This window comes from Clavelina lepadiformis, chromosome 6 (genome assembly GCF_947623445.1).
Source record: "Clavelina lepadiformis chromosome 6, kaClaLepa1.1, whole genome shotgun sequence".
In the NCBI taxonomy this organism is placed as follows: domain Eukaryota; kingdom Metazoa; phylum Chordata; class Ascidiacea; order Aplousobranchia; family Clavelinidae; genus Clavelina; species Clavelina lepadiformis.
This window is the reverse complement of record NC_135245.1, coordinates 18,926,282-18,952,096: the sequence shown is the minus strand read 5'-3', so window position 1 is coordinate 18,952,096 and position 25,815 is coordinate 18,926,282. Positions and strand designations below refer to the sequence as shown.

Genomic DNA, 25,815 nt, shown 5'->3' with positions numbered 1-25,815 from the left:
CTTTTGCTTCAATTTGTAATCGCTATTTTATTTCCTATTTGCTGCCGCTCTGAATTTTATGGTGCCAGGATTTGCCGAGATCTTGGTTTTGCAGACGCTCTAACTCAGGTGTGCGACGGCCAACGAAGTGTGCACCTATTCGATCTTTTTCGGTGCATTTCTAGGCTAACAATTGTAATTAGTCTATAGATTTGTCTAATACCCTACCAAAAAAATGTTTTGTGCCAAATAAATTTCATCGATTCTTATCGAAATTTTGCCAATCCTTGTGGCTAAATAGATTATAGCCAGCCTTGCTGATTCATCATGCTTTGATGACTCTACACATTTTTCACCACGTCACTTGTTACCTTTTCCCAGCTATGATTATGTTTTTACGTTGTATTTTGATAGCGACTGGGCTCACCTGCCACTGCATAATATCCAAAGTGTTGGGACTGACTCACACCTTGATAGAAAGTATGCCATGGTCAAATATGTATATTAATAAGCTATATTGACTTTGCGTATGTGGTCCCTTCCGATTTATAATGAATAAACAAAGAAAAACCGTTCGTTTAAACACCAATATATAATAAATAAACAAAGAATTGAGGTTTAAGTGCATGCCAAAACTCGCTACTCTACACGCACGAGTTCTCGGTGAAAAATGCTGTACATTCAAGTTGGGGTGGCAAGCAAGTCGCTACGGCTTTGAAACTTGTAGTTAGCTTCCTGCTGTGATAGGTTGAAACAAACAAACAAACACAAACAGAAGTTGCAGTGTAGTATTATATAGCATTTGAGTGAATATTTATGTGAGTCAATGAGTGTAAATTTAGACTATAAAGTGGCTATTAATTTAGTTCTTCTACAAAGTTAAGTGTGCAGAAAGTTTATTTGAAATTTATATCGGATGTGCAGCCGCCACGAAATACAGACCAGATTTGTGATGTGATGTCACATCTTTATCCTGAGATCAAGGAAAGGTTTTGCACGACTTAAACCAGGCATTGGATTCTCCATCCCGCAATCTTACAGCAATTATTATTTTAAATGGCAATGAACGCAATGTAAATTATTATAAGTATAAGTTTTATATAAGCTAGATTTTTATGTTAAAGTTCTAACATACTGCGTGTAAATGTTGTTAGTGCAATCAACTGCTAGTCAGCTGTTATAAAACATAAGCAAGTTTCTCATTAATTCAAACTTTTTTAAAATGCTTTGCTCGCTTACCTAAAAATCTGATATTGATAGTATATTTGTATATAAGCTTTCCAAAGCATAAAAATATCTGAAATAAAAATCCCAAAGTGACCTAAATAAATCTGTGAGCAGTGACCATGGATAGAACAGAAGACATTGAATTCTATGAAAGACAAATTAACTTTGAAGAAAATCTTGGCAAAATGTGAGTAAACTACTATTTAGGTTGATGTCAAATAGCAAATTTTCTTTGGTAATTGTAAAACGGTTTAAATTTGCATCCAATGACAAAAAAATCAATCTAATTATAGGTTCAAACCTAAAACTAAGTCATTTTTGGATGAAATATCATTCATATAGTAGAAGCTACAGTTGTACACTTTTATTTATTATCCCCCTTATTGCAAATTATCTACTGTAGTGTAGCTGGTTTGTCTTTTTTTGAGTGATTTACCGTGTATATGTATGCAACTGCGTTTTTAAACAATAAACTATCCATTTATTTATGTCCGTAGTTTGGATAAGATAGCAATACTTTAATAATGTTATGTCATGTGTGCACTTGTAGCCAGAAAGAAAGGTCAAAATTGGAACGGGAATTTCATACTTTAGTTCGAAATGACAAGAAATTACAATCAATTCGGGCAACAAAACTTAGAAGTTACTGGAGAGTAAGTGACGTTAAACTAGCTACAGAAAAAGTTAATCATTAAAAGTAGCTTTTTATTAGTTGCATAATAACTTTACTTAGTATACGGTGTTTAATTTTTTACACACAATTAATCTTTATAATTTCGTGAAAAAATTTGTTTTTTATTACAGAAGTACTGATATGTGTTAATGTGATACAAAATGACATTTTTGACATTTTCTTATCTTTAAATCCCAGCAAGTTACGGAGAGAGAAAAGAGAGCAAGGACTCGAAACGAGGAACTCATAAGAGATTTTTCCGACATGGAAGAAAGGATCGCGTTGTTGCAAAAAGAAACAGACAAGCTACAAAAAACGAAAGTAAGAGCTGATAGTTTGCGCTTTAACCACATTGATACTTTTAAAACTTTGTTTACATCTGACCGAGCTCAGAATAACAACAAAACATACAAAAGCCATTTAAAACTCGTGCAATAACTCAGTTCAGTTGGTTTTATCGTATCAAGCTCAGTCCTACACTGGTCTAAGTTGCATTCACTTGCAGATGGGGATTCATTGAGTTCATCTTGATTAATAGGCTTGTGAGCATTTTACACTACTGGCTGGAACTACTACGCAATAACGCCAAGTGGTTCCTCAAGCTTTGAGTCAACGTGGTCACTAAAGCACCACGAGCTTAAGCAACAACGACGATGAACTGTCATTTATATTTTCGATGTATTTTTGTAGAAAGAATATGAAGCCAAGGTCCTGGAGCTCTATCCCAAATGGCGGCAAGAAGTAGAAATCGCTCGTGCTAGAAAGCAACTGAAAGACAGGGGAATCGATTTAACGGACCCCAGAGTTACAAAAGAAATGGTTGATCATACAGCAACCAGCTCACAAGCACTGGCAGCAACTGAAAGTAATGTGTCATTGGTTAATCAAAACATGGTCACAAGCCAAATGCGGGGTGGGCCATTGTTTCAGCTGGTACCATACGGCCAGTCCACCTCAACAAACCCAACCCCTCATGTATGCCCAGACGGCGAAGAAAAATTTCTGCAACCGGAGTTTGTAGAAACAAAGCGAAGCCCCAAATCACCATCTACCGACCCCAACTTAGACAAAGCATCTGTATCAGCTAACAGTCCTTCAAGAGTTTCGATCCCACCTCTCGAATTGCCATCTAGTGCCGAAAGACAGAATGTTGACTCTGAGGTCCAAATATCACCCGTTACTCAGACAAGTGTCGAAGCAAAAGAGCCGTTGTCTTCAGCAAATATACCTGATGCTCCTTCACCAACGTATTCAAGCTTTGGTACAAGTTCAAGTGAGAGTGAGCATGATAACCCAACTCCTGTTACTTCGACACGACACAACCCACTACAAGACAGTCACATCCAACGCGTTGAAATCAGTAACTCAGGCAAAACGTCGCCCGTGCATTTTGCCAAACCCGCAGTTAATGAAGATCTGCTAGATGACTTGTCCATTAGTGACATAAGTGAAGTTTCAAGTAAACCTGTCCAATTTAGAGGAAACTTCTCTGATGCCGAGCTGCTAGTTACTACAGAGAAGCCACCGTCTCCTCGACGAATGGCCAGTGTGACCCACGATGCAAATACAGATACTATCACCTCCATCTCTCCTGTACTGATGTCTCCGAGACGAAGCGTTATCAAAGTTCCTCAGGCTGGTATGGAGGACTTTGTTCCGCTATTTTCACTCAATCTATATTTTTAGTTTTCGATTTGGTTGAGTAAGATTGTGATATTTTAATCATGTTTCTATTATTTAGCTCATGACAATGTAGAAAGCGTCTTCAGTGAGAGCCTAACAACAGAGACATCACATAAAACTGACCTTCCATTGACATGTGAATATTTCACTTAATGTTTTGTAATTGGCTGCTTAAGCTTGTTGCATATTTGTTATAGATCATTACCTTGTTCATTTTTTACAATTCGGAATGATAAGAACAGTCCTCTTGATAAAATTCTACTAGTCATGCCCAGGTTTTTTTTTAAGGTTTGGTTTGGGTGACCGCTAAGTAGTTTTAAGAGACCGCAAGTGTTTCATTTACTGTAGTAGTGTAGTTGCAAGTCCAAATTTTGGGAAACCGCTGGAGAAATTTGGGGGACCGTTTCGGTCCCCCAAAACACCTTAAAAAAAACACTGGGCATGCCAAACATGGTGTAGGTTCAACTTTTGCCACAATATGTCTTTAAATCTTTCAGCGAGTGCAGCTTACCAGGAGTTACGGAAAGGCCATGATTTTGGAAGTACTTTGGTGGGAGGAGGGTTCTCGGAAGAGGAAGATGAATTAGAAGAAGTACTTTCTCCGAAACCAGCCAATAATTATCAGTGAGGACTGTTAAATTTAACTCAATTTTCACCAAGCTAATCAATAAAAACTAATTAAAATGTAATCATTTACATATTTTATTACTTTTTCCAATGCTGCACAATACAATTTTTATGACTGATGTCCAGTGGTGTATTGGTAAAAAAAGTATTGGGCATTCCCTTCAGACCCGCTTATTCAAATTTAATATGTTGATATCAAAAGAAATTAAGGTCAATTCATTTTAATGAACTTTTACTAGTCACAACAAACTTACTTTTTGCAATGTTAATATGCAAAAAAAAATAAAATAGGCCTAATAGACATAAACCCTACAACGCACCACTGCAGAATTACTTTTATTTGTTAATTTCCTGGTGATGCAATTTATTTTATCGCAGACTACATGACGAAGATAGTGAGAGAGAACAAGGTATTGGAATAATAACATTTTAAACCACTACAATGCATATTGCACTGGATGAACATCTTTGCGTGTAACGATTATCTACAAACTAATAGTTGTCTTGATTTTCGTACAGATTCCCAGGTAAAAGCTCTACCCGTTAGACCGACAACAATAGACTCAGAAAGCAGGTAAATTATCATTTAGGCTAATGTACACAAAGTCATTTCAATACTTCTTGTACCGATGTCGTCACTTTTTAGCTTCGTCCACTTTTTGCTTTAACTTTCCATCATGACTTTGTGAACCATGAGAGGGATTTAGGTAATAATTATCCGTCTTCAATTTTTCAGTGAAACCTTGACCGAACCCAAGCAAAATATTGCAAGCAGTGCCCCATACAAACCCATGGTGAAAGGTTAGTGTTTGATTTTAATTTGTCGCCTCTGACTTAAAGTACCATTTCCATGTAATCTAAAGTCTCTCCTTCCAGCTCCATGGGACACTGATTCTGATGATGACAGTTTCGATTCACGTGATGTCGCTAGAAGCAATCGTCTCAACGATGATGATTATGATTTCTATGACTAGAGTAACCCTATTACAAATCACCTACTTGTACCGTAGAAGCTATATGTAGGAAGATTGTTTCTTGTTTTACAGACAATGCGTCGTTCATAAGTTAACACCTATCTTTGTGCTTAGAGCAGGCATGCACAACATACGGCCCGCGGGCCGCATGCGGCCCACGAGATATTCCGTGATTTCGCTCATTCAGGCATTTTCTCCACGGTTACAGTTACATAATCAACGAATCCGATGCTTTACCGCCGCTAAGCGTTAAAAACAATTAAATACTGTAGTGCGAGAGGCAACCGTCTCCTGACAGTAACCATCTTCTCAACGATATCTCTTATTCAACGGTTAATCGGTCACATTATATAAAGTAGGCTACACGTTAGTTACAACAACGTTAGCACGCGGCCCGCGAAAAATATTTTTTCGCTAAAACGGCCCGTGTACTGTTTTGAGTTGTGCATGCCTGGCTTAGAGCGATAATGTTATTATTGCTAGTCAAGAAATGATAAACATACTGTATTTGTTTTCACAGTTTAGATTTTTATGACACAATGCATTGTAAAAATTGAACTTATAACGCACGTTGGTGATATTATTTGCATGAAAATACAACGGTATGTTGATGTGTGGTGAATTTTGATATGTCGTTTCTTAACTCTCGTAATAATAACGCCCAGGTTTATGTTAAACATTAAAAAAGTTCAGCTCTTACCTCTTTGCTATGTTATGTGAAATATAGTTTTAGAATATGTTGTGCGTGAAATTTCTTTCGTAATGTCGCAGGTAATGTAATGTCCGTATGTAGTCGATTAGAAAACGCATGAAATATAGTGCAAAAAAGTTACCGTACGAGAAGTGTGAAAACATTTTCTTACCGACACAGGAGAGCCGAAGAAGTTGGCGCAGCTACCACACGTCCATACCTGTACTGATGGAACAGGATTAGCAACTCAGTCACAGTAGTGCAAACGGTACAGACCATAAGGATTTATTGCGGCAAGAAAAAATAGAATATAAAAGGCGCTGCCACTAACTTGGTAAGCTGTATGCACAGAGCAGCTTATAAGATTTGAGGCCGCGTTAACTTTCGGAGAATTTTTAACCGTTTTTTTGCGCATGCGTATGATCTAACGTCGCCGTGGCAGCATAGTTTCGGAGCAAATATTTCTGTCAAGTGATTCTGATATACAAGACCGCTTGAAAAACATAAACGCGGAAAAACAAGCTTGGCAACCGTGAGAAATCGGCTTGAACAGTGAGGAATGTCTTCAGCTTACCAGGCTAAACCCGACGTAAAATCCGCCAACGAGAAGGCTTTGTGTGAACCTGACGTTAGAAAATGTCGAATATTACACAGAGTGAGGGGACTTTTACCCGTAAACGCGTCCAACTGATTCCAGCGAGTTGAAGAAAAGGCAACTTTGCCGCAAACACGTAGTTTTCGATCGTCTGTGCCATCATGCATCAAATATTAATGATCAGAGCGTTTCAGCTACAGTCCAAGTCGCCTTTGGCTGGTTGGAACTTGCCCGTTAAGAGCCTGATGGCAGTCCCTTTAACCCCTTGTGTATTTTCGGACAAATTTAATTTGCTTTTATAGCCGTTGCCAGCTTTTTTCACGCCTTCACTGCATCGACGTTTCTTCTTGACTTGATTCTATTTCAGTGAGGTTAATGGAAAGGAATTAATCCCCAGCTCAGTCACTAAGTGGAGTCAGCCACGCTGGAGAAATCATAGACTATAATGCTTTATGTGTCCGGTTTTATTAATACGACGAGATACCATTGTGGTGCATTCACGAACAAAACTTATTGGTATCTCTGTTTAATGCCTTTAGTTATAATTATCATCTTATTTGGTAAATTATTATTTTTAGATTAAAAGTTTTATAAATGTGCTGTTATTGTGAATTTCATGACCTACTTAGGCTACAAGTTGTGTAAATGTTCAAACCCATAAACTGCATAATCCTGATTAAAAACTTTAACCACTGTTAACTGAGAAAAAGCCGAACTTTGTCCATAGATTGTCTGTCAGCGTACGGATAGTTAGAGAAAAATTTCTAGAACGCGTCAAACAAATCGATGCAAAAATGCATTTTATTGATAGTCAGATTATTTTCAAAACTTAACTGATTGAAATAAGTTGTAAGTTATATGTATACCTAGAGGAACTGGATTCTTATGGATGCAAACAAACGTTTGTGTCGTAGAAGGTTATCTGTATAACAGCACTCATTCTTTTTCTCAGTTTGCATTGAATTGCTATAAGACAGAATCCGCAAACATCAATTAATGCGGCGGTGTTCGTAAAACAAGTTACCAGTTAAAAAAAATTGTCGTAATCCTCATATGTGTTCTTAATATGGAAAATACTAAACACCCAGCATTGCAACCGATTATCTCTAATAGCATTAGGCACTGTGGTTGTAATACACGTAGAATAACTTTATTATCTAAAACTATAACACACTCTTATAACTGAATATTCATAATAGAGCGAGGCTGCTTTCATAAATTCAGCTTAAGTGTTACATTAACATACTTCCAAATCAAAACATGCGATAATGTTATAAGAGGAACTAAAATTAGCTTAATAACGCATCAATAGCCTGTCAGTCGTTATCAACAGGGAAGTTTTCAGGACGTCAGCCTAACTGTAAGGTCATATTTTATTGATCGATGCCTGCTGTAAAAACCAACAGAGAAAGAAGAAACAACTTTGTGTCTGGCACTCGCGAGACATCGACGAGCTTTCCACACACAAGGATTGTTGTCAGGTTTGCGCCAGCAGATGATGTTTGGACTCAAAAAACGTAAATTTTAAGATCAAAGTTTTGTTTGCAATGAAAAAAGCCTGTTGATAACGAAACAATGAAATACTTGCAAAATTAGGCTGTTTCCAAAAATATTTTTGAACGTGTTGACTTTAAGATTTGTAGCAAAGTGACCTTAATAAATTTATCAGTTGCAAAGAAACTTAATGGGAATTTTTCAAAGCTTGTTATATATTTTTTGATTTATTTTTATGAGTTTTATTCAATTTATTTAATTTGTTTAATTTAATCATTTAATGTTCGCAAAATATAAAAAGAATAATAGCATTCTCTAAGTGGAAATGCATGTTGGAAACCAGATGATGAACATATTTTAGAAACATTTTTGCTGAAAACCTGAGTTATTTCGTCAAAAGTAATATTTCATTCCAAAGCGAGCGGCACCAAAATCGATAATTCGTGTGCAGAAAAATCAACACAAAGAGAATAAAATATTAGCAAAATCAGTTAAAAGCCAACGTTAAAGTAAAATAAGTTAGTTTTCTGTAGAAAAAAGACCATTATAAGAGGAAAAGCCGCAAAAAATGGATCAAATGCCTGTAACTATTATATCTTTATTGTCAGAGAATGGGCTGAGATGAGTATTTAATACGTATAAAGCTACTTCAAACAATATTTTTGTTTATGTATCTATTCATAAACTACGGAAGGTTTACTGGATGGAAACATGTGTACTGCTCTTGTCAAAGTTCTTTTATTAATTTCTATTTCGGTCAGTTTCGCGGAGTTACAAAGATTCGCAAGAGCACCTTCATCGTACAGTAAGAAGTCGATTTACAATATAAAGTCAGTTGTGTTATCTAAGTATTTTTAACAAATTTTATTCAGCCGCTTTGAAATGATAAAGGCAGGTACTATAATTCCTTGTTGTGAAGCCTTCAAGGCATGTTCGAAATGTCAACGGTATGACATATACCCTGTCTAGTACTACGCCGAAATCCGCGATTCTGTCATGAGTTGGACACGATTTATTGAAAAAAAAGTACTTTTAAAAGTTTAACTTGTGTTTTAAGATTAGGCTTCTGTGAAACACGGAAGTAAGTTGGACCCTTGGGAATAAAAGCGCAAAGCACTCACCGACTTGTAAAGTAGCTAAGTCTCCAATACCCACTTTAAGCATGACCGGGGTAGCCTATCTCGGTATTGATTTTCTCCTGTATCGCCGTTAGTGATATATTGCAACTTTCAATTACCAAAACCGTTGGTAAGACACGTTAATCTTAATAATCCCAAACCCATACATAATCGATGCCAATATATACAACCTGTCGATATTTGAAATTATTGTCGCCCAGGGGATGGTAAAGGCTTTAACCTGCCGTCGTAAAAGTTAACATCACTTTTAATTGTCATTTTCATTTTCATTAGAAGCACCATCAGCAAGGATATCCCCTGGTGGGAGTAACAATTACGTCATAAACGAAGGAGGAGAGGTCCGGTTGACGTGTGAAGGGGCCGGCCATCCACGACCCAGCCTCAGGTGGTCAATCACAGGGTCACGCTTGGTCAGGTGGGGCAAATGTGGGGTTCTGTTGATCTCTTTTTTAGTGGTTTGGAGGGAATTTCCCCGGCATATTTTGTGACTCGAGCAACAGGCATTGTTTGAAGAAATTATTTGTTTTTATACTTTTTGATAAGGAATAAAACGCGCTTATTTGCGAATTGTATATAGAGTTAAACTTTACGGCTAATATCAGAATATTCTAAGGTGCATTTTTTGTGTTTTAATGGCAATGTTTGTTCGCATTATTCGTTTGACTAAGCTCTTTCCTTTCCATTAACCTATGTTTTACATTTTTATCATAAAGGAATGACTTAAACGTAATCACGTCCGGATCTGCATCAAATTTGACCATTTCTAATATCACAAGAAAACAACGAGGTCGTGTCTATTGTGAAGCCGACAACGGAATCCGCTCTCCTTACAAAGTGTCCAAGAAGATTGTCGTCGCCTGTAGGTTTAACATAGAATATATCAACATGGTACAGCTGCGTTATTGAAATTGACGATGTGGAAATATATAAAATAAGAAATCTTCACAGGATTTTTAACAGTTTTACAGTTTTAACAGGTCCACATTCCAAAAGTAATTAATAGATAAAAGAACCATTCGACTTGGCATAAAAAATAAAAAGAGTTTCCTATTCATTGTAATTACAGACTTGGATCGTCCTGTACTCAAGGTAAGAAGTGGTTTCAAGAACAACATCTCCATTCTGTGTGAAGTGAAGAGCATTCCTCGGGCATATTTTGTTTGGAGAAGAAATGGAGCAAGGATCTATCCGGAGGGTAAATTTAAGCCCGATTGGAGTCATTTTGATTTCGTCAAGGGTTTCAATAAAATGTTTGAAAACATCTTTGGATGAAATTAACCATTTCAAACCAAACTTTTCTCGACTGGCTTGTTATACTGCAATCGTATTATTATATATGCAATAATAATATAATCAACACACACATGCGCTATTAGATGCAAAGTAGAATTTACTCATAAGTGTAAAATACATTTAGCTACTGTTACTCGCAAAAGCGATGTTACAAGTGTGTCCTCGTCGAAGTTAATTCTAGAACGGACCCCATCTAATGTTGGCAGTTATGAGTGTAGGGCTTACAACAAGAAAGGATACAACGTGTACACTGCCGAAAGTTTCAACTACACGCTTGACATCGGTATGTGTTGCATCTACAACATTTTTAAATATCGTCACGTACATTTAGAGGCTGCAATAGCCCTAGATTACAGAGAAGACCAAGATGTCGGCCGTTTATGGAACAAGCTTAACAAGGCACACTTTCCTTCCAGAGAGCACAAAACTTGCAAGGGTCACACCCAAACAGATCGTCGTAAACCAGGGAGATGATGTTGATGTAATCTGCAATGTGACCGCAGGGACACCTACTCCGAAAATGGTCTGGCGAAGAGACAACAATATGAAACTATCGAACAGAACCAAAATCAACGACGGGTGAGCAATGAGAAACAAAGCTAGCAAAATATGAACTAAGCATTAATAAAACAATCGAACTTCAATGAGTTGCTCGTTGTTTTTTGTATTCACAGTGTCTTGACCATTGCCAAAGTGACGACTGATGATAGCGGTCAGTACATCTGCTGTGGATACAACCGCTTCGAATCTGCCAAATGCATTTCAAACACAGTAATAGTGAGACGTAAGAAAAATAACACAACTTGATTAAACACGAAAGATATCATCAGTAGCGGGCACATTGAATCCTTCAGAGAACTTTGAAAGTTTTTTACTGAACCGAATACCATGCTGTAGGCCTGACAGCCATGACGTACTGGCTTACCCCGGATCCAACTGAAGAGACGAGAACACTGGCAGTGCAGACTGACGTCACACTGACGTGTTTTGCCGACGCAGCACCGAGTTCGGAGCTTCGTTATTTCTGGTTCAAACGAGTAAGTTTTCTATCTTTAAAAACTGTCTTTGTTAAAAGCAAGCATCTAGATTTTCATTTTAAGGACAATCGAGGTCAAAGGGAACCCATTGTTACGTCCTTGAGCAACAACTTATCAATTGATTCATCGAATAACGTGAAGGTTGTTGGGGGATTTAAGTTTCCGGCAATGTCCAGGTAATTCTTTGAATGGTTGATGCAAATTCTCGGTGATCACTTAATGTGCTGTACGTTGAACATCTTGAGTGCATGAATATTGAAAACGCTTTTACCCGTTTGAGTATAATTCTTTGACACATTGCACTTGAAAACCCCAGACTCCAGTTGACTCGAGCATGCTCAAATACTACTAACAGAACACGGCCTACTGGCAAAGCCAAAAAACAAAATTTTTCCGCAGCCAACTTGAAATTCGGTCTCTGAGGGAGAATGATTATGGCATTTACGAATGTTCGGCAAAGTTGGACGGAGACATGACATCGAAGAACGTTTCCGCGAGCTTCATGGTCACCCGTGAAATTGGTAAATGCATTTCTGCTTTAAAAATAGATGACTTTTTGCACAATCCTAACCATAACGGACTAAGCAATTTCCATGAATGAGTCAGCTAAAGTCGGTGAAGTTCCAAAATGAAATTAACTTCCCAATGAAACAACAAAGAGTATAAAAGCCTTTAAATTTCTTTGCAGAACAACCTTAGACAAACGATTAATAAACGCGACACCATGCGGTAGAGCACCAAGACCATTTTGTTGTAAAAGTCACTCAGAGAAGCTAAGTAACTCGTTTCAGTTTTGAAGAAATCGTGTAAAACATATTTTAATGTTCAACAACACCGTATGATGAATTTAATACTAAAAAATATCCTCGTAATCAGTAAATTCAATCAGTCATCGTTGAAGTAATCCTCCTTTCATGCCACGTTAGTTCAAGCCACGCATATTAAGTCAACATTTCTTAATGGGATTGAACACAAGGCACTGTGGTAGTTTAATCAATTTGAGAAAGAGCAATTTTGATCTTGAATACAAAAAATATCAGCTAATACTTTTAACAAATATAGTTATGTTCTTTAAAAATATTAAGTTTTAAGTTAAATTTTTGTCTATTTACGCCTTGGCCATACAAAATAAGAAAGACGACCTTTACAAAACGAGCTTGTAAGTGGACAAATATACCAGCCAGTATAATAAACCGGATTTTTATTATAAGATAAACGCAATTCTGATTGTTTCCGGAAATGGGTAGAAATATCGCTTGAACAAAAGTACACATTGTTTGAAGCTTGAATTCTTAAAACATTGATTTCAAAGCCCCAATCCGAAATTTATGGTCCTACAGACCTAATTACCATACCCAGTAGGTTATATGGATAGGTCTATGCATCTGTATTTATCGTGTACAGTTTAGGCGTTTTATTACATATTTTAAAGTTTATTTTCAATAAACGACAATAGCAACTAAGAAGCTTTTCTTTTCAAAGAACCTCCAAAGATAAGCACCATAGAACGTGACGTCATCGTGCTAGAAGGCAGCACTGCCACCTTGCGGTGCAAAGCTGATGGCTACCAATCCATGATAAGATTTTTTCGAGCTGACAATCTTACTATGCCCAGTGGCGAATCCAACGTCGTAACCAAAGTATATTACTTGTCTATTTGTCTTAGGTGTGTGTATGAGGATCGCACAAATGTCAAACTTTGAGCTTTTATTGAGATTTAGGCATCCAAGACGTATAACTAACATTTTACATATTCTCTCTCAGACAGCGTTGATGGAAGCTCTTAATTCAAAGATTACATTATTTTACATTGATTTTTTTTTCAGTCCGGCACACTGAGGATAACCAATGTAAACCGGAATGACGCGGGCATCTATATTTGCTCGGCGGTTCGCTACAACGGGTTCAGCAAGTTAGCTAAACAACAGACGGACGCTTTTGTAAATTTAATTGTACAATGTAAGCGGCTTTAAGACTTTGCCAAACAACGACTAAAATGTCTAAAGTAATTACAAGTAATATTTTTGCTAAGATAAGGAAGATTATTTTTACAAAATAACTTCAAAGATACCGCAGGATTTTGAAATCGGTGTTCTGTGAAAGTAAGATTATGTTTGATGTTTTGATGGGAGGTTGTTATTTGCTCAATCAAACAGATCCTCCTACAGTTGAACAACAAAACGTAGAAATTCGTAAACCTCTTGGAAGCCGGGCTAGTTTCACATGTAGCACCGCGGAAGGACGAGTTAGGTATCCTGTGATTAATGATTTGTACAAGGTTGCAAACATACTAACCTTTTCAACGGAATTACTTAAACCTGGTGTCAGTTTTTAATAATATTACAGTAACTTTTGGCTTAGACTGTTTTTATTTAAAGTTTAACATTTTTCTTCTGTAATAAAAAATGGAATCGGTCAAACGAAATTCCAATTCATACGCCTTTACGAACGCAGCACATTCACATGGTTCAAGGGACTTAACGGCAGTTCATCAGACGAACTAGGTAGTTCGTCATCGTGGCAATCTAAGTACGAGATATATCAGATTAACGGTAGCGACTACGGAAGGTATACCTGCGTGGTAAAAGACCCGCTGGGTACAAGCAACTGCTCGATTAACTTTATCAACAAACCTTATCCGCCCGAGTTTCTCTACAATGATTATCTCACCAATGATGCCGAGATTTCTTCGAAAGGAAAAGACTTGTTCTACCGTTTCACTTTGATGTGGACGCAAAAGCAGCCGCAGAGCACAGACCAAATCCGTAAATACAGGTATTTGTAGCTTAGTGGAAACGTCTAATACAGTGGTTCTCAACCTTCTGATCTTGGCGGACCCCTTTTGCTGCTGTCAAAGCAGTGGCGGACCCCTGAAGTTTAAGCAAACTAAGGGTTCTGAGACTGCACTTAAATGTTTCTTTGCTTAGTTTTACTTAATAGTCTTGGTGCACAACTGCGCTATTCGTTCAAAATAACATCAAACTATGCGGATATTTTTACTTAAAATCACTGTATCCAGCTGTCTTCTCGTATAATCCGCAATCTAGTGCATCACAATAGGCCTTCCCTACGGGTGATAAATCTCAATAAGCTTTTGTATTGTCCCATCACAATAGGCAATTAAGCAAATGTTCAAGCCTATTTCAAAAAGCAATGATAAACAGCAAAAATTTTTTAAAAACTCGTACTGTACTTTATGTTGCAAATTTCGAAGTTCTCACGGACCAACTGAAAACGTTTCGCGGACCCCCAGGGGTCCGCGGACCACCGGTTGAGAACCACTGGTCTAATATATACGCACACCTAATAAATTCTTACCGTGGATGGCAAGGATCTTCAATCTAGTCTAACAGCAATATGATAAACATTAATTAATAAACAGGATATAGTTTGGCATTCTGAAAGTTAACTTTATATTTTTCGACATGAGCTTTCGCAAGCATAAGCTTGTTTCTTCAGGTGTACCGCGAAAATTTAGTTAACACGGTTCAGACAACATCAATCATGATAAATATTGAAATGGAAAAGAAAAGTACTTTTTTTATACTTTTTTGTGCATATATACTATTTTTAATGCTAATACTTTTTTTGCAGAATACAGTGGCGAAGGTATGGCGCCAGCAAGTGGGAAAAGAATATCGAAAAAAGCACACCTGGTAAGAAATCAATTTTCTGGTACCTGACTGTCTTCTATTTTCCAAATTAACCAACAAAATTCACAGCTTACACAAAACTTTGCTTAACAGGCGGTGTAGGGTACGGCGAAAAAGTATCCTACGTTTTCGACAAACTACATGAAGGAAAATATGAAGTAAAAGTGCAAGCGATAACAGATTATGCAAGAGGAGATCCTTCAACACGATTTTTCACAATCACTGAACAGAGTATGATATAACAGAGTATTAATTTTTATAAAACTTTCTTGCATTTTATTGATTAATTATTTGACCCCTAAAATTCAAGCCACTAGTGCGCTTTAAGTGAAGGCCACGAATATAACTGGACCTAGCGTTAATGCTCTCAATGTTAAATATCTCATTTCTACTGTACTGGGCGTGATAAAGTTATAACCAAATGTAAACGATTACATCATGTTTTTAGCGTCGCCAACTGTTCCAGCTGTAGGTGAGTTGATTCTCTGTATATTTTTTTGTATATATTCGTGAACCACAAACGCCGCTAAATGCCAGACATTGTGATTTCTATGTATAGTAAACCAGGAGTTTTATTGCACATTCGAAATGGACGACAAATGTGGCTGGCTGCCACAGGTCAATGGATCCTTAAAGTGGCAGTTCAACGATGATTCCTACAGAATCCGAACGCCAGGCACCGGACCGGACAAAGACAAAACTCTTGCAATCAAGGAAGGTCGAATGTCAACAACTCTACGAATCGCCTAAGTCACCGAGTCTATAGTTTTCACTTGCTTTTTATCTGGCTTTTGACAACAGGTCATTTTTTTATTTTCAGCCGGCTACGCGTTTATTGATTCTTCCTACAAAAAGCCTGGTGACAAAGCTCGCTTGATTAGCCCACTCTTCTCTTACGATCCTTTAAAGTCGACCTGCCTGACATTCTTCTACCACATGATGGGAAGACACATAGGTAGGTTTGACATAAGCTTTCACTTGTAGAAAAGGTCTCGCGCTTGTTGGTTCTGAACAACATCTTTTAGGATATTTTTTCCTACTTACTTCTAAATATTGTACTTTGTTCAACTTCACAAGCATCCCTGTTTTATGCTAACGTATTACCGGCTGTTTTGGAAATGAAGTCGGACAACTTAGCAAGCTATACACGTACCGTAAGGATGATGTTTAACCATGCAAAAGTTTCAAAAAACATTCATATTCATCCTATGTATATCCTGTTCGCGTACGTCACTGAAATAGTATATCACGGTGTAATTTAGCGATGTTGGCATGTTACGGCCAACCAGTTTGGGTAGAAACGTAGATGCATATTTTCTAACAGTACTTAATTTTTTGTGTGTTCACTGTAGTCTTCGATACTGAAATTACGAGATCAAATGACAGAATTAGGAACAGCGTGTCTTCTTGTTATTATAATATCAGTCTGAGAAAACTGAAGTTAATCTTCACGAAAAAGCTACTTTTAAATCCAGGTAGATTACGAGTGTTGACAAAGTTGGGTCAAACCGGTGTCGAGGAAGAGCTTTGGAGAAAGGAAGGAAACCAGGGGAAAGGATGGAAGCGGGCTTTTTTCGAAATAACCCCGCTGGCAACCTACCAGGCTAGTTGCTAATTGCATAACTTGTCCAAAAAAATCGACCTAATACCAACACCATTTGCACACGTTTGACCTATAGACTTAGAACATATAGATATAAACTTAGTTAACTCTGATATCCATCGGCTGACCAGATTGTGTTTGAAGCCACGATCACGAGGAAGCGTGGTTACCAGGGCGACATAGCAATAGATGACATCGTACTGGAATCAAGTCAAGGCTGCACAAATCATCTTCCAGTGACAACCACCGGTGAAGCTTAATCTTTTATAACAACAATATCGACAAGTGAAAAATGTTCATCGAAATCAGGAAACTAATTTTTCATCCTGAAAATTACCGCATCATTAAGTTGTCAATATTCTGTGGGCAGTACGCAGGCCGCTTTCATGTCAGTGTGTAACCGATGTCTTTGTGTATTGTGTTTCAGTTTCCAAGATAGTTACGGCGCAAGGCAGAGGCAAAGGGCCATCCATACATCATCATGGGTTGTTTTCATGTTTAAATGCATTAACTTACTTTTTTTACAGTTTTGTTTTATTTAGGTTTTTCTTATACTAGACACATTTCAGTCTCTACTTATTATACAGTCTGTTTCATACGCTCTTTGTCATTCAACTTATTGAATATATACGAACACAGCAAAATATCTTTAAATAGACAACTTAAATCGGATAAAATGGAAGATTTTGAGCAAAAGGGTGAACGCTAATAACAAGTCACACTAGGTGGCAGCCAAGGAACAAGTATAACGATAAAACAAAGAATCTACAACTGACAGTATTCTTATTGATCAACTTTTTGGCCATCTTTTAATAAAAAGTTTCAGGGTCCATTTCTACTTTTTATATGAGTTTTAAGGAAATGTCTTCTAATGTCTATCTATACTATTCGTAAAATGACTTCACTTCACTAAACTTCACCACTTCTTTGCAATGTTAGCTTTTATAAGAGACATCAGTTGCAGCTTAGAAACGCTTGGTCAAAACTTCTACTCTGTGACATTAATAACTAACGGTTTGAGAGGAGAAAATTTTCACAGCGGCCAACTTTGTGGTCATAATAACGTAAAACTGGTAGTTGGGGCTTCATGATAATATGAAAGTAATGAAATGGAAGTCGCCGTCTTGATCGCGGATTACACATTCCTTTCCCACACAGCGAAGGTCCCTTATCTAGCTATGTAAAGTATAGGGTATCGGAGTAAAAGCCTTAAGTAAAGTGCTGTGTTGTAGCAGGAGCGTGTGAACTGTCCAACAAGCCCTTCATGTAGTATTAGATAACCTAACAGCACGTCGCGCACTACTCGGAGGACAGAAATTACTTTTCATTCACGAACAGTGATAAGATTTCACACGGCCCGTGCCCGTTCATGTCGCGAGCGCTCTTTTCTTTTAAACAAACTTTTGGTCGCCACCGGGCCAGGTTTCTTTGGGTCATTTGGGTTAATTGAGCGCATTCCAGAATTACAGGAAGAAATAGCTGAGTCTCAAACGGCCGCGCTACAGTTAATTTGACTTAATCGACGTTGAAAATATTTTAATATTAGGTTACACATACTTGGATAATCGTTGCCATTTTTCGACCAAGTTTCATTGGTCGTTGTTGAACAATGTGAATGTAGCCACTGGGAACTAATATAAGTTATTTGGCTTGTTAGCTGAACGCACCAGTATCTGTGACTCACAGTACAACTTGCTTGGGAGTCAACGCTTCCCGAAGCAAAACGTTTGATTACCTTCACAGATGTTTTTAGTTACTGGCGCGAATTTGGTTTCAAGTTCCCTGGAAACGTCTTTGGCTGCGTATTCACTGTTGATAACAAACCTCATGTACGAATAAGTAAACGGTGAAAGTAAAATAACAGTAGCATGTACCCATCTTTATCATATAAGTAAAAAATTAAATAGGATATCACACAACTGGTTACCGAAATCGTGTTTTGAATAAGTAACCTTGGAGCCGGTGACCAACTTCAGGCTGGGATTTTCAATTTCGATTTAAAGCCAAACAGAAATCCGATAAACAAATCATCTTCGGTGGTTTTTGGAAACAACCCTGAAAATTCAATTATGAAGCAGCGAAACAAAACTCAGGAATTTCTGCCAAAACAGCACGAAATTCAAATCGAAAAATTTATCTGGCAGTTTCCAGCCGAGTCCTAAAGGTGAAATTTTCCATTGTAGGTCTTCATACCGGGCACGTTTAAGAAAAGGCGATAGATCATCGTAAGGTTCATTGCAAGTTATGTACAAAGGACTCAACGCTATTTGTCTACATGTCGAGTCTTTCGGTCTTGGTTGGGTCTCGTTCTATGCTCCAACAGACGAATGTTGTATGGAAGTTGGTCATTCAGAGTCCTGGTGGAAACCGCGCTGTCCAGGTCACGCGTGCACCTGAACCTGGCCCAAGAGTTAGACAAGCTCTGTAAGTCAGCCGTGACGAAAGCGACTCGTGCCTTAGGAGCCGTTGAGCACGACGGACATGGGAAATTACCACGAGGACCTCCGAACAACTGGCACTAATCTCTTTTACGAGTACGTCAACCGTAACCCATTATCCAACCCCGTGCACCCAATATCACCTGCAGGTGGAGTGTTTCGACATCGGCGGACAGCAAACTCCTATCATCCCAGCTTTGAGAATAGGATTAACCAGAAGGGATTAGGCGCTTTACACCGCCCAAAATGAACTTCCCCCTACAGACAAAAGCGCCGACTACAAATACGTGCAAACACAGTAGGTCACATCCTAGCAACCTCAAAAAGCGCTTTACGCTTCCAAACAACCTTAGATGAACCGGTCGCCATGGAAGCTGTCTGATAACATATTTGCACGTTACTTGGGGAACGCTATCGGTTAAATCTTAGTCATACCAAAACTGCAACAAAGATTAGAAGGCTTTACTCAGAAGCTAAACTTAGGCGACTTGATGACAAGCGAAGACAAAGTTAAAAGAAGCTGCTGTCGACCGCCGGAGTTGAAAATACCCAATTAAAACTGTGGTTTCGTGTTTGCCGACCTCAAGATTCTTTTGATATGTCTTATTTTGGTAAGTTTTTGCCTTCTACAAATAAAGAATGAGCACAACTAAATAGCTTGAAAATCAGACAATATTTTCGAAAATTTTTGAAAACTTTTCGGAATCAACCTTCCAAAATTGGCTTCAAATGTCCAGTAGGATTTCAACAGCGCAAAATAGGAATTTTCTTACAGAATATTTTCCAGTTTTGTCTCTAATTAAGGGAAATTCATTTTCCGGCGTTTCAGTCGACCAGTTACGACGTCACAAACACTTTCGTGCGACGACGATTATTTGGTGCCATTGAAAATCGATCAAGCGCGTTTTGGTCTCAATACTTTGCTTGTTTATGCAAAGTCACAACGGGATAAAGCATACACGCGCGGTCGGCGTCTTGTTACACGGGCAAGAGCTCGTGCGCTGTCTTGTGTGTGCGCGCACCGATGACGTAGTGTGGGAAAGTGTCCCGTTCTTTCACGCCCGATCGCTTTTCACTCGTCGCGGCTCTTTTAAGAATCCAGCGCGTGCCGAGGCAAACGATCCTGTTACGAATTACGGAAGAGTATTGTTGTTGTTCGATTTGTACGAAAAGGAATCTCGCCGCTTATTCGTCCGGTAAATTAGGCGGGACGTCAGCCGGGCTCGTTTATTATTTCTCTAACAAAATGCGCGGAAAAAGCTTGGTAATGACTTTAAAGAATTCGTATATTTCAACGCACTGGCCCTCAAATTACCGCAAAAAGTGACGAAAACATTTAAATCACTTCAAAAACAACAAATAAATGAACAAAGTTCAGGAGCGATCTTGAACAACATTTGAAAGTGTTTTGGACAACAACAGCTTGACGATAACGACGTAACGATTATCTGATCGTGTTATCGTTATTATTTATGTGTTTACTAACAATCGATTCATAATCAAATCGGCGACGCTATATGCTTGTTTCCCGCCAATTATGTCGTCACTTCCACCATTTTTCACCGAAAAGTGGTTTTTGTCGTAAAATATTGCGGCCCAAGTACCAGGATACAGTAATTCTTTAGTAATTTACAGGGAAAGTGATTTGATGGAGGAGTTGATAGAGCTTATATGGCGGCACTTTGCCTTAAATTTATACCAAAATGTTTAAATCGTAATAAAACCTCTCAACTTCAGTCTTGCAATACATGCGATACATGCAATAGGACAATGCCATCATTTCTAAACATTTTCCTCCCTAATCGAGATTACAACAGGAACAAGCTTTCGAAATCTTCCATCTAAAGTGCTGCTTTCACAGCAGTAGTAAAAGAAGTTGCAAGAAGTTTGCAACTGGGCATAAACTGCATGAGAGCAAAAGCGAAGCATATTTTTAAAATGGAAATAATTTGAACACGATCTTGAAATACAAAGCAGCCCTATACCCTCAGAATATCACTCGCAGTAGGGTGATGGCGGGGTCAAAGAACCCACTCAAATGCGATGGGTTCAGGTGTGTGAAAACTCAACAGTGACTAACCCCAGCGTATGCACGGTAAAGGGGTTCAGAAACGGTTTCCAACGATGGTATAGGTGGTATAACCGCCTTTCACTCGGGTCGGGTCACCTCACACGACCGTGAGAACTTCCGGGATTAACGAACCGAAGAAACTACGTAAACATCGAAAGACAAAAAAAATTTGAAAATTTAGACTATATGACCCCTATAAAACACTTATCCGGAATTGACTGGAACGGCAGGTGCGCCGTAATCAATTCAAGTTTCTGATTTAGAATAATCGAGCGACTTTATGTTTGCCTGTATATCGTTTGCTCTACTTAGCCTCGCTCCATTTTCACAGAAGAATGCGCCACCCAGTTTAATTTGAAGGATTTAAATGCAACGAACAGAAATGCCGCCTTACAAAGCCGATCATAATTGGCGGCAATTTTGAGTTTTTATTTCCAATAATTTTGCCATTTGGAAAAAGTTGTCAATCTTTTACAGAATTTCACGAGTTTAAGAGCGTTTTATGAGCAACTGTAAAAGTATAAATGTAAATGCGCTTCTCGTATTATGGTGTATTATCAACAGCATCATATTTTATCTGGTTTCAGTTATATAGGAGCAAAGATTTTGGAACGAAATTAGAGTCGTTTGAGAGCAACATAATATCGTTCCACATATTTTAACAACTACAGTAATTATAACGAGCAAATTAGCAAAGGATTTCCCAAATCGAATCCATCATTGCTCGCAAAATGAATGTGTTCGGTGCCTCCAACTCCAACTCCAACTTGTTTATTTTACCAGAACCATTTTCCACCATGATTCGACGCCTGTGTTTACTTAGCCAGTTTCCGAGTACGCAATTTAATCTCTATTTCGATCAGATCAAAAACTTCTCACCCCACATGCTCAGCGAAGCGTAACATAACCACGTGACGCCGTCTTCCGTTGAAAGTTTTTAATATCAAATCTTCTCCGCAAATTTCGCCTTTTGAAGGTATGTCGTCATTTTCATCATACCGGACCAACGCTAACAATATACCGTCATATGATACGTTGTAAGCGGAATGTCACTGGCGTATGTCACCATACGCTGTATGGTGTAAATGACGTGTCGCTGTCAGTATTTGAGGCTTTATTCGATAAAAGCTAATATTTGATTTTAAATAGCGTAAGACGCAGGCGATTGTGGCGTCACAAAATACGCAAATTGATAGTTTTCTTGTTCGTTTTGGGGACAGAGTTGTGACAATCGCTCAAAACTTTACGTTAAAATTTCAATTTTTACAATAAAACCTTGTTTATGTGCGTCAATTGTGACGCAAAAATACATTTTTGTGCACAGTATGAAAGTAAATAAACGTCAAACTGGTTATTTTAACGGCTGGTAGCCAAAAAAGTCAACCCAGACGGAAAACAAAACTTCTCATGTTTGGTTGCTTGTGGACTGTGTCACCAAAGCTACTTTTATTTGTCTAAATTAGCCGGTGACATGCCGCTACACCAAAGGCTCTGTGTTTTATTGTCATCATAATTATGACGTTATTTACACAGTAATAAAACCTAAAGCAATTAGTCAATAAACTACAGAAGTTGAAACGAACTATTTATTGGGTTGTTAAACAAATAGCTGCAATAAAACGTCTTTTCGGTGCAACATCAATCGAAAAATTCTATAGTGTATTAGCGGCGCAGAGAAAGGTGGTGGAACTCGCCAATTAGACAGCGTTGTATCTCCATAACTTCATACGTTGTTTGTTGTTTACTGTGTAATCAGATTACTTCAATTGCCCGGCAATCAATCACACTCACACCATTACCCCCGTCCTGCAGTCTTGTCATTAAAAGCAGTAATCCCTTATACATATACGCCGCCTTCAATCAATCAATCGGAGTTAACGAGATCGGCGGTTTTGAAAAATTGCAGCCGTGGTAAAATAATGCAAATTGGGCTGAAATCAACAATAGTTCGCCGGGGTCACAAATCAGGCCTGCGCTTTCGTTGTCGTGGGAAAATAACGAAACAATATGTAACGGGAAATTGTAATTAGTGCGGCTGCAGTAAAATCTCGTATGGAATCAATCGGCTATTATGCGCAAACAGTTGCAAATTTACAACAGCGGGGCCTCGGGCTGCGTGGATGCCCCATTCAATCTTAGCAATTACCGCAATAGATTCTAGAAAGGGAGGAAAATTTACAATGGCTCACAACCAACCAGATGTTTTCTATCCAGGGGATAAAAAGTTTACTTTCTCACGGTTTGAAATCTCTTCCACAGAAGCGTCATTGACAAAATTTGACTGTTTTTTAACATCCCGTTTTACCATTGATAGCCTTCGAAACAAATGTTTTTTGCCGCATTCGTGTCGCGCTGATGGTGAAATGCGTTGGAAATGACCATCAGAACGAAAAAAAGACATTTTCAAAAAGGGCTTTGAAGCTTACCCAAACATACGTCACAGCACTAGTGTCAATTGGTATCATATTTACCGAATTCAGGTTGCCTCGGATAAGTCTGGGTTAAAACCGGTCCATTTCCAAACTTTACAAGAAACGACCTCATGGGCCGTCATGAGTTCCTACGGACAATTTTTAGACCGGATTTCGTGTCTCTCGTAATTATCACATCACAACAAGGTTTGTCACGTAGTGGGCTAAATCCAGAAAGCCTTAAATAGGTCAAATGAGGCGGTAAGTCGCCCGAAAACAAAGCAAACAAGGGTTCCTTTCCTGGATTTTCCTCGTGATTTTCCGCCGTCGTTTGCTCAAAAGACGCATCCAACAATCAACAACGCGCAACGTGACGTCACAGGATGACCCATTCTACGTCAAGGGTATCAATTCTTGAAAAATCGTGTCTTTAACACACCAGAGTGTTTCGAGACAAAAGGAATTATCCGCAAACACTGAGTTTAGTGACCTCATAATGCCCCAACTCACTCGAACTTTAATGCTTTTGAATAGATTTTATGACGTCATAATTACTATTTAGTTACAACTGAATACCATTGAGACGCGGGATGATTCAGCTCACCCACTCGGAACAAAAATTTTGTTTAGTTTTTTTACGACGAGCTGTCGTAACTTCTGTTTTAGCGCGCTCGTAATTGGGCCTTTGGGAGAAAAGGAACCTACTTTAAAGCTTTTTATCCAAACAAGGTAATGCTCTAAGTATAACATCGAGCTTCGACCGGATATCTTCAAGACTTTGTCGAATTGAAAATATTGTTTATATCCTATCTATAGCATAGAAACAATATATTTGTCAAGCAAAAATAACTTAAAATAGCGCGTTAGTACACTACACCTGTTGTTACCGAAGTGATTCCAAGGTGGAAAAATCATTTAGGTATTTGTGTTTCGATTACTTTGACGTAATAATGCAAACAAGCCGAGATTTTATGAACTTTTCAAAATAAAACAGAAAATATTCAGAACTTTTCAGCGACAATTTTGAGCGGTTTTTCACAAGGACAAAATATCAAGATCTGTAATTTTATGCGGCAACATGATATTTTGTTTCTGACTAATATTTTTACAACGCATGGACTAAAAATATAGCAATAAACGAACGCAATGATTGTTTTAATTTAGAACAAGTGGTTCTTATTGGTTGAAAAATACACAAGTGCCCAAAACTTTGCCACAAACTTCAATTTGCTTTCTTGTTGAGTTATAGGTTAGGTTAGAGCTGTGCTTGTTGTGATAAAGTCTTTTGAGCGCTTCCGTTATCATACAGCGACGGGGAATTTCGCAACTAAGCAAATAATTTTCACACTGGAAATTCCGATTGCGAAAGATACGTTGGTAGGGTGATTTGTTGAGCTATTTTATTTACTTTTGTTTCGCAAGAAGCCATACCATGAGGGTTATCCTTGTTGCAAAACAATGTGTGATTGAATCCAACTTGTGCAATCTTAAAATTGTCACAAAACAAGTTTTTAACTTTTTGCTGATATGAAAAAGTTTCAATTTTGAATTATTACCAAAAACCCGAGGTTTCCAAATTTGGATTTGGTTGAAAACTTTCGGTGATAAAAACCAACCATTTACGAATGAAATAATTTTTTCGTAATTTGCTGACTCTCGTCACATTCCAGGCCTGCTACTACAAGTATCAAAATGTGAATCATGAGCGACGTTAGACGAAGGTTAAAAATATTTGCGTTAATCAGGTCCAGCATATTATGTAAGAACGTGTTTTCCGATAGAATGTACAGTTTATATCGGTTGGCGGCCTATAGAATCTTACATGCATATTTGTGACGTATGTGGCGTAAAATATTAGGGATTTGGGTAAAAATTCAAATGCGATTCGCCATTGACAGCTTTTGTGTACATTTTAAGAAGTTTTTCCACGCCTATTAATATAATCGTTCTCCTAACCGTCAAACGAGTAATGATTGTTGTGAGTATCTGATCACTTTTAACCGATTTGTTTCGGTCATAATATGACAATACAATACACAAAGCAGGTGAAATTACCTAGAACAAAAACACAATTATATGCGCGGATGATGCCTGTACTTTGCACGGCGCAATTAACCTCGTACTAATGCGAGCAAACCTAAATGCCGCAGAAATTTTACCATGAAGCGATTTGACACCGGTTCAAATTACTGTTTAGAAAGCCAATTTTTGTCATGAAAAACGCGAA

At 38.1% G+C, this 25,815-nt stretch overlaps 2 protein-coding genes across 3 annotated transcripts; both read left to right on the top strand.

Moving 5' to 3' along the window:
- Nucleotides 1-1,221: 1,221 nt before the first annotated feature.
- Nucleotides 1,222-5,962, top strand: LOC143463158 (uncharacterized). The gene is made up of 10 exons (XM_076961559.1): nt 1,222-1,393; nt 1,757-1,859; nt 2,078-2,200; nt 2,570-3,518; nt 3,621-3,698; nt 4,060-4,186; nt 4,568-4,599; nt 4,709-4,763; nt 4,926-4,990; nt 5,066-5,962. The coding sequence occupies exons 1-10, from the start codon at nt 1,326-1,328 to the stop codon at nt 5,161-5,163; spliced, it is 1,698 nt and encodes a 565-aa protein (XP_076817674.1). The 5' UTR covers nt 1,222-1,325; the 3' UTR covers nt 5,164-5,962.
- Nucleotides 5,963-8,561: 2,599 nt separating this feature from the next.
- LOC143462355 (MAM domain-containing glycosylphosphatidylinositol anchor protein 2-like) lies at nt 8,562-17,507 on the top strand. 2 transcript variants are annotated; one of them, XM_076960487.1, is made up of 22 exons: nt 8,562-8,748; nt 9,356-9,497; nt 9,796-9,941; nt 10,149-10,277; nt 10,500-10,658; nt 10,792-10,954; nt 11,050-11,159; nt 11,273-11,412; nt 11,476-11,588; nt 11,812-11,933; nt 12,895-13,052; nt 13,239-13,371; nt 13,569-13,662; nt 13,867-14,187; nt 15,007-15,068; nt 15,159-15,296; nt 15,514-15,537; nt 15,625-15,783; nt 15,886-16,024; nt 16,545-16,668; nt 16,800-16,917; nt 17,096-17,507. In XM_076960487.1, the coding sequence occupies exons 1-22, from the start codon at nt 8,655-8,657 to the stop codon at nt 17,224-17,226; spliced, it is 2,919 nt and encodes a 972-aa protein (XP_076816602.1). In that variant the 5' UTR covers nt 8,562-8,654; the 3' UTR covers nt 17,227-17,507. The 2 variants fall into 2 exon arrangements, with proteins under 2 accessions (XP_076816602.1, XP_076816603.1); XM_076960488.1 differs by lacking the exon at nt 17,096-17,507 and having other exon boundaries at nt 16,800-17,084.
- The last annotated feature ends 8,308 nt before the right edge of the window (nt 17,508-25,815 follow it).

What these genes read in the sequence shown, in the direction of transcription:
- LOC143463158 (XM_076961559.1), top strand. Translation starts at nt 1,326, where the DNA reads ATGGATAGAACAGAAGACATTGAATTCTATGAAAGACAAATTAACTTT. An exon ending in AACTGACCTTCCATTGACAT is followed by an intron (nt 3,699 to 4,059) that starts GTGAATATTTCA and finishes TAAATCTTTCAG; the next exon opens with CGAGTGCAGCTTACCAGGAG. An exon ending in ATACAAACCCATGGTGAAAG is followed by an intron (nt 4,991 to 5,065) that starts GTTAGTGTTTGA and finishes CTCTCCTTCCAG; the next exon opens with CTCCATGGGACACTGATTCT.
- LOC143462355 (XM_076960487.1), top strand. Translation starts at nt 8,655, where the DNA reads ATGTGTACTGCTCTTGTCAAAGTTCTTTTATTAATTTCTATTTCGGTC. An exon ending in GTTATTTCTGGTTCAAACGA is followed by an intron (nt 11,413 to 11,475) that starts GTAAGTTTTCTA and finishes TTTCATTTTAAG; the next exon opens with GACAATCGAGGTCAAAGGGA. An exon ending in TTTCACAATCACTGAACAGA is followed by an intron (nt 15,297 to 15,513) that starts GTATGATATAAC and finishes TCATGTTTTTAG; the next exon opens with CGTCGCCAACTGTTCCAGCT.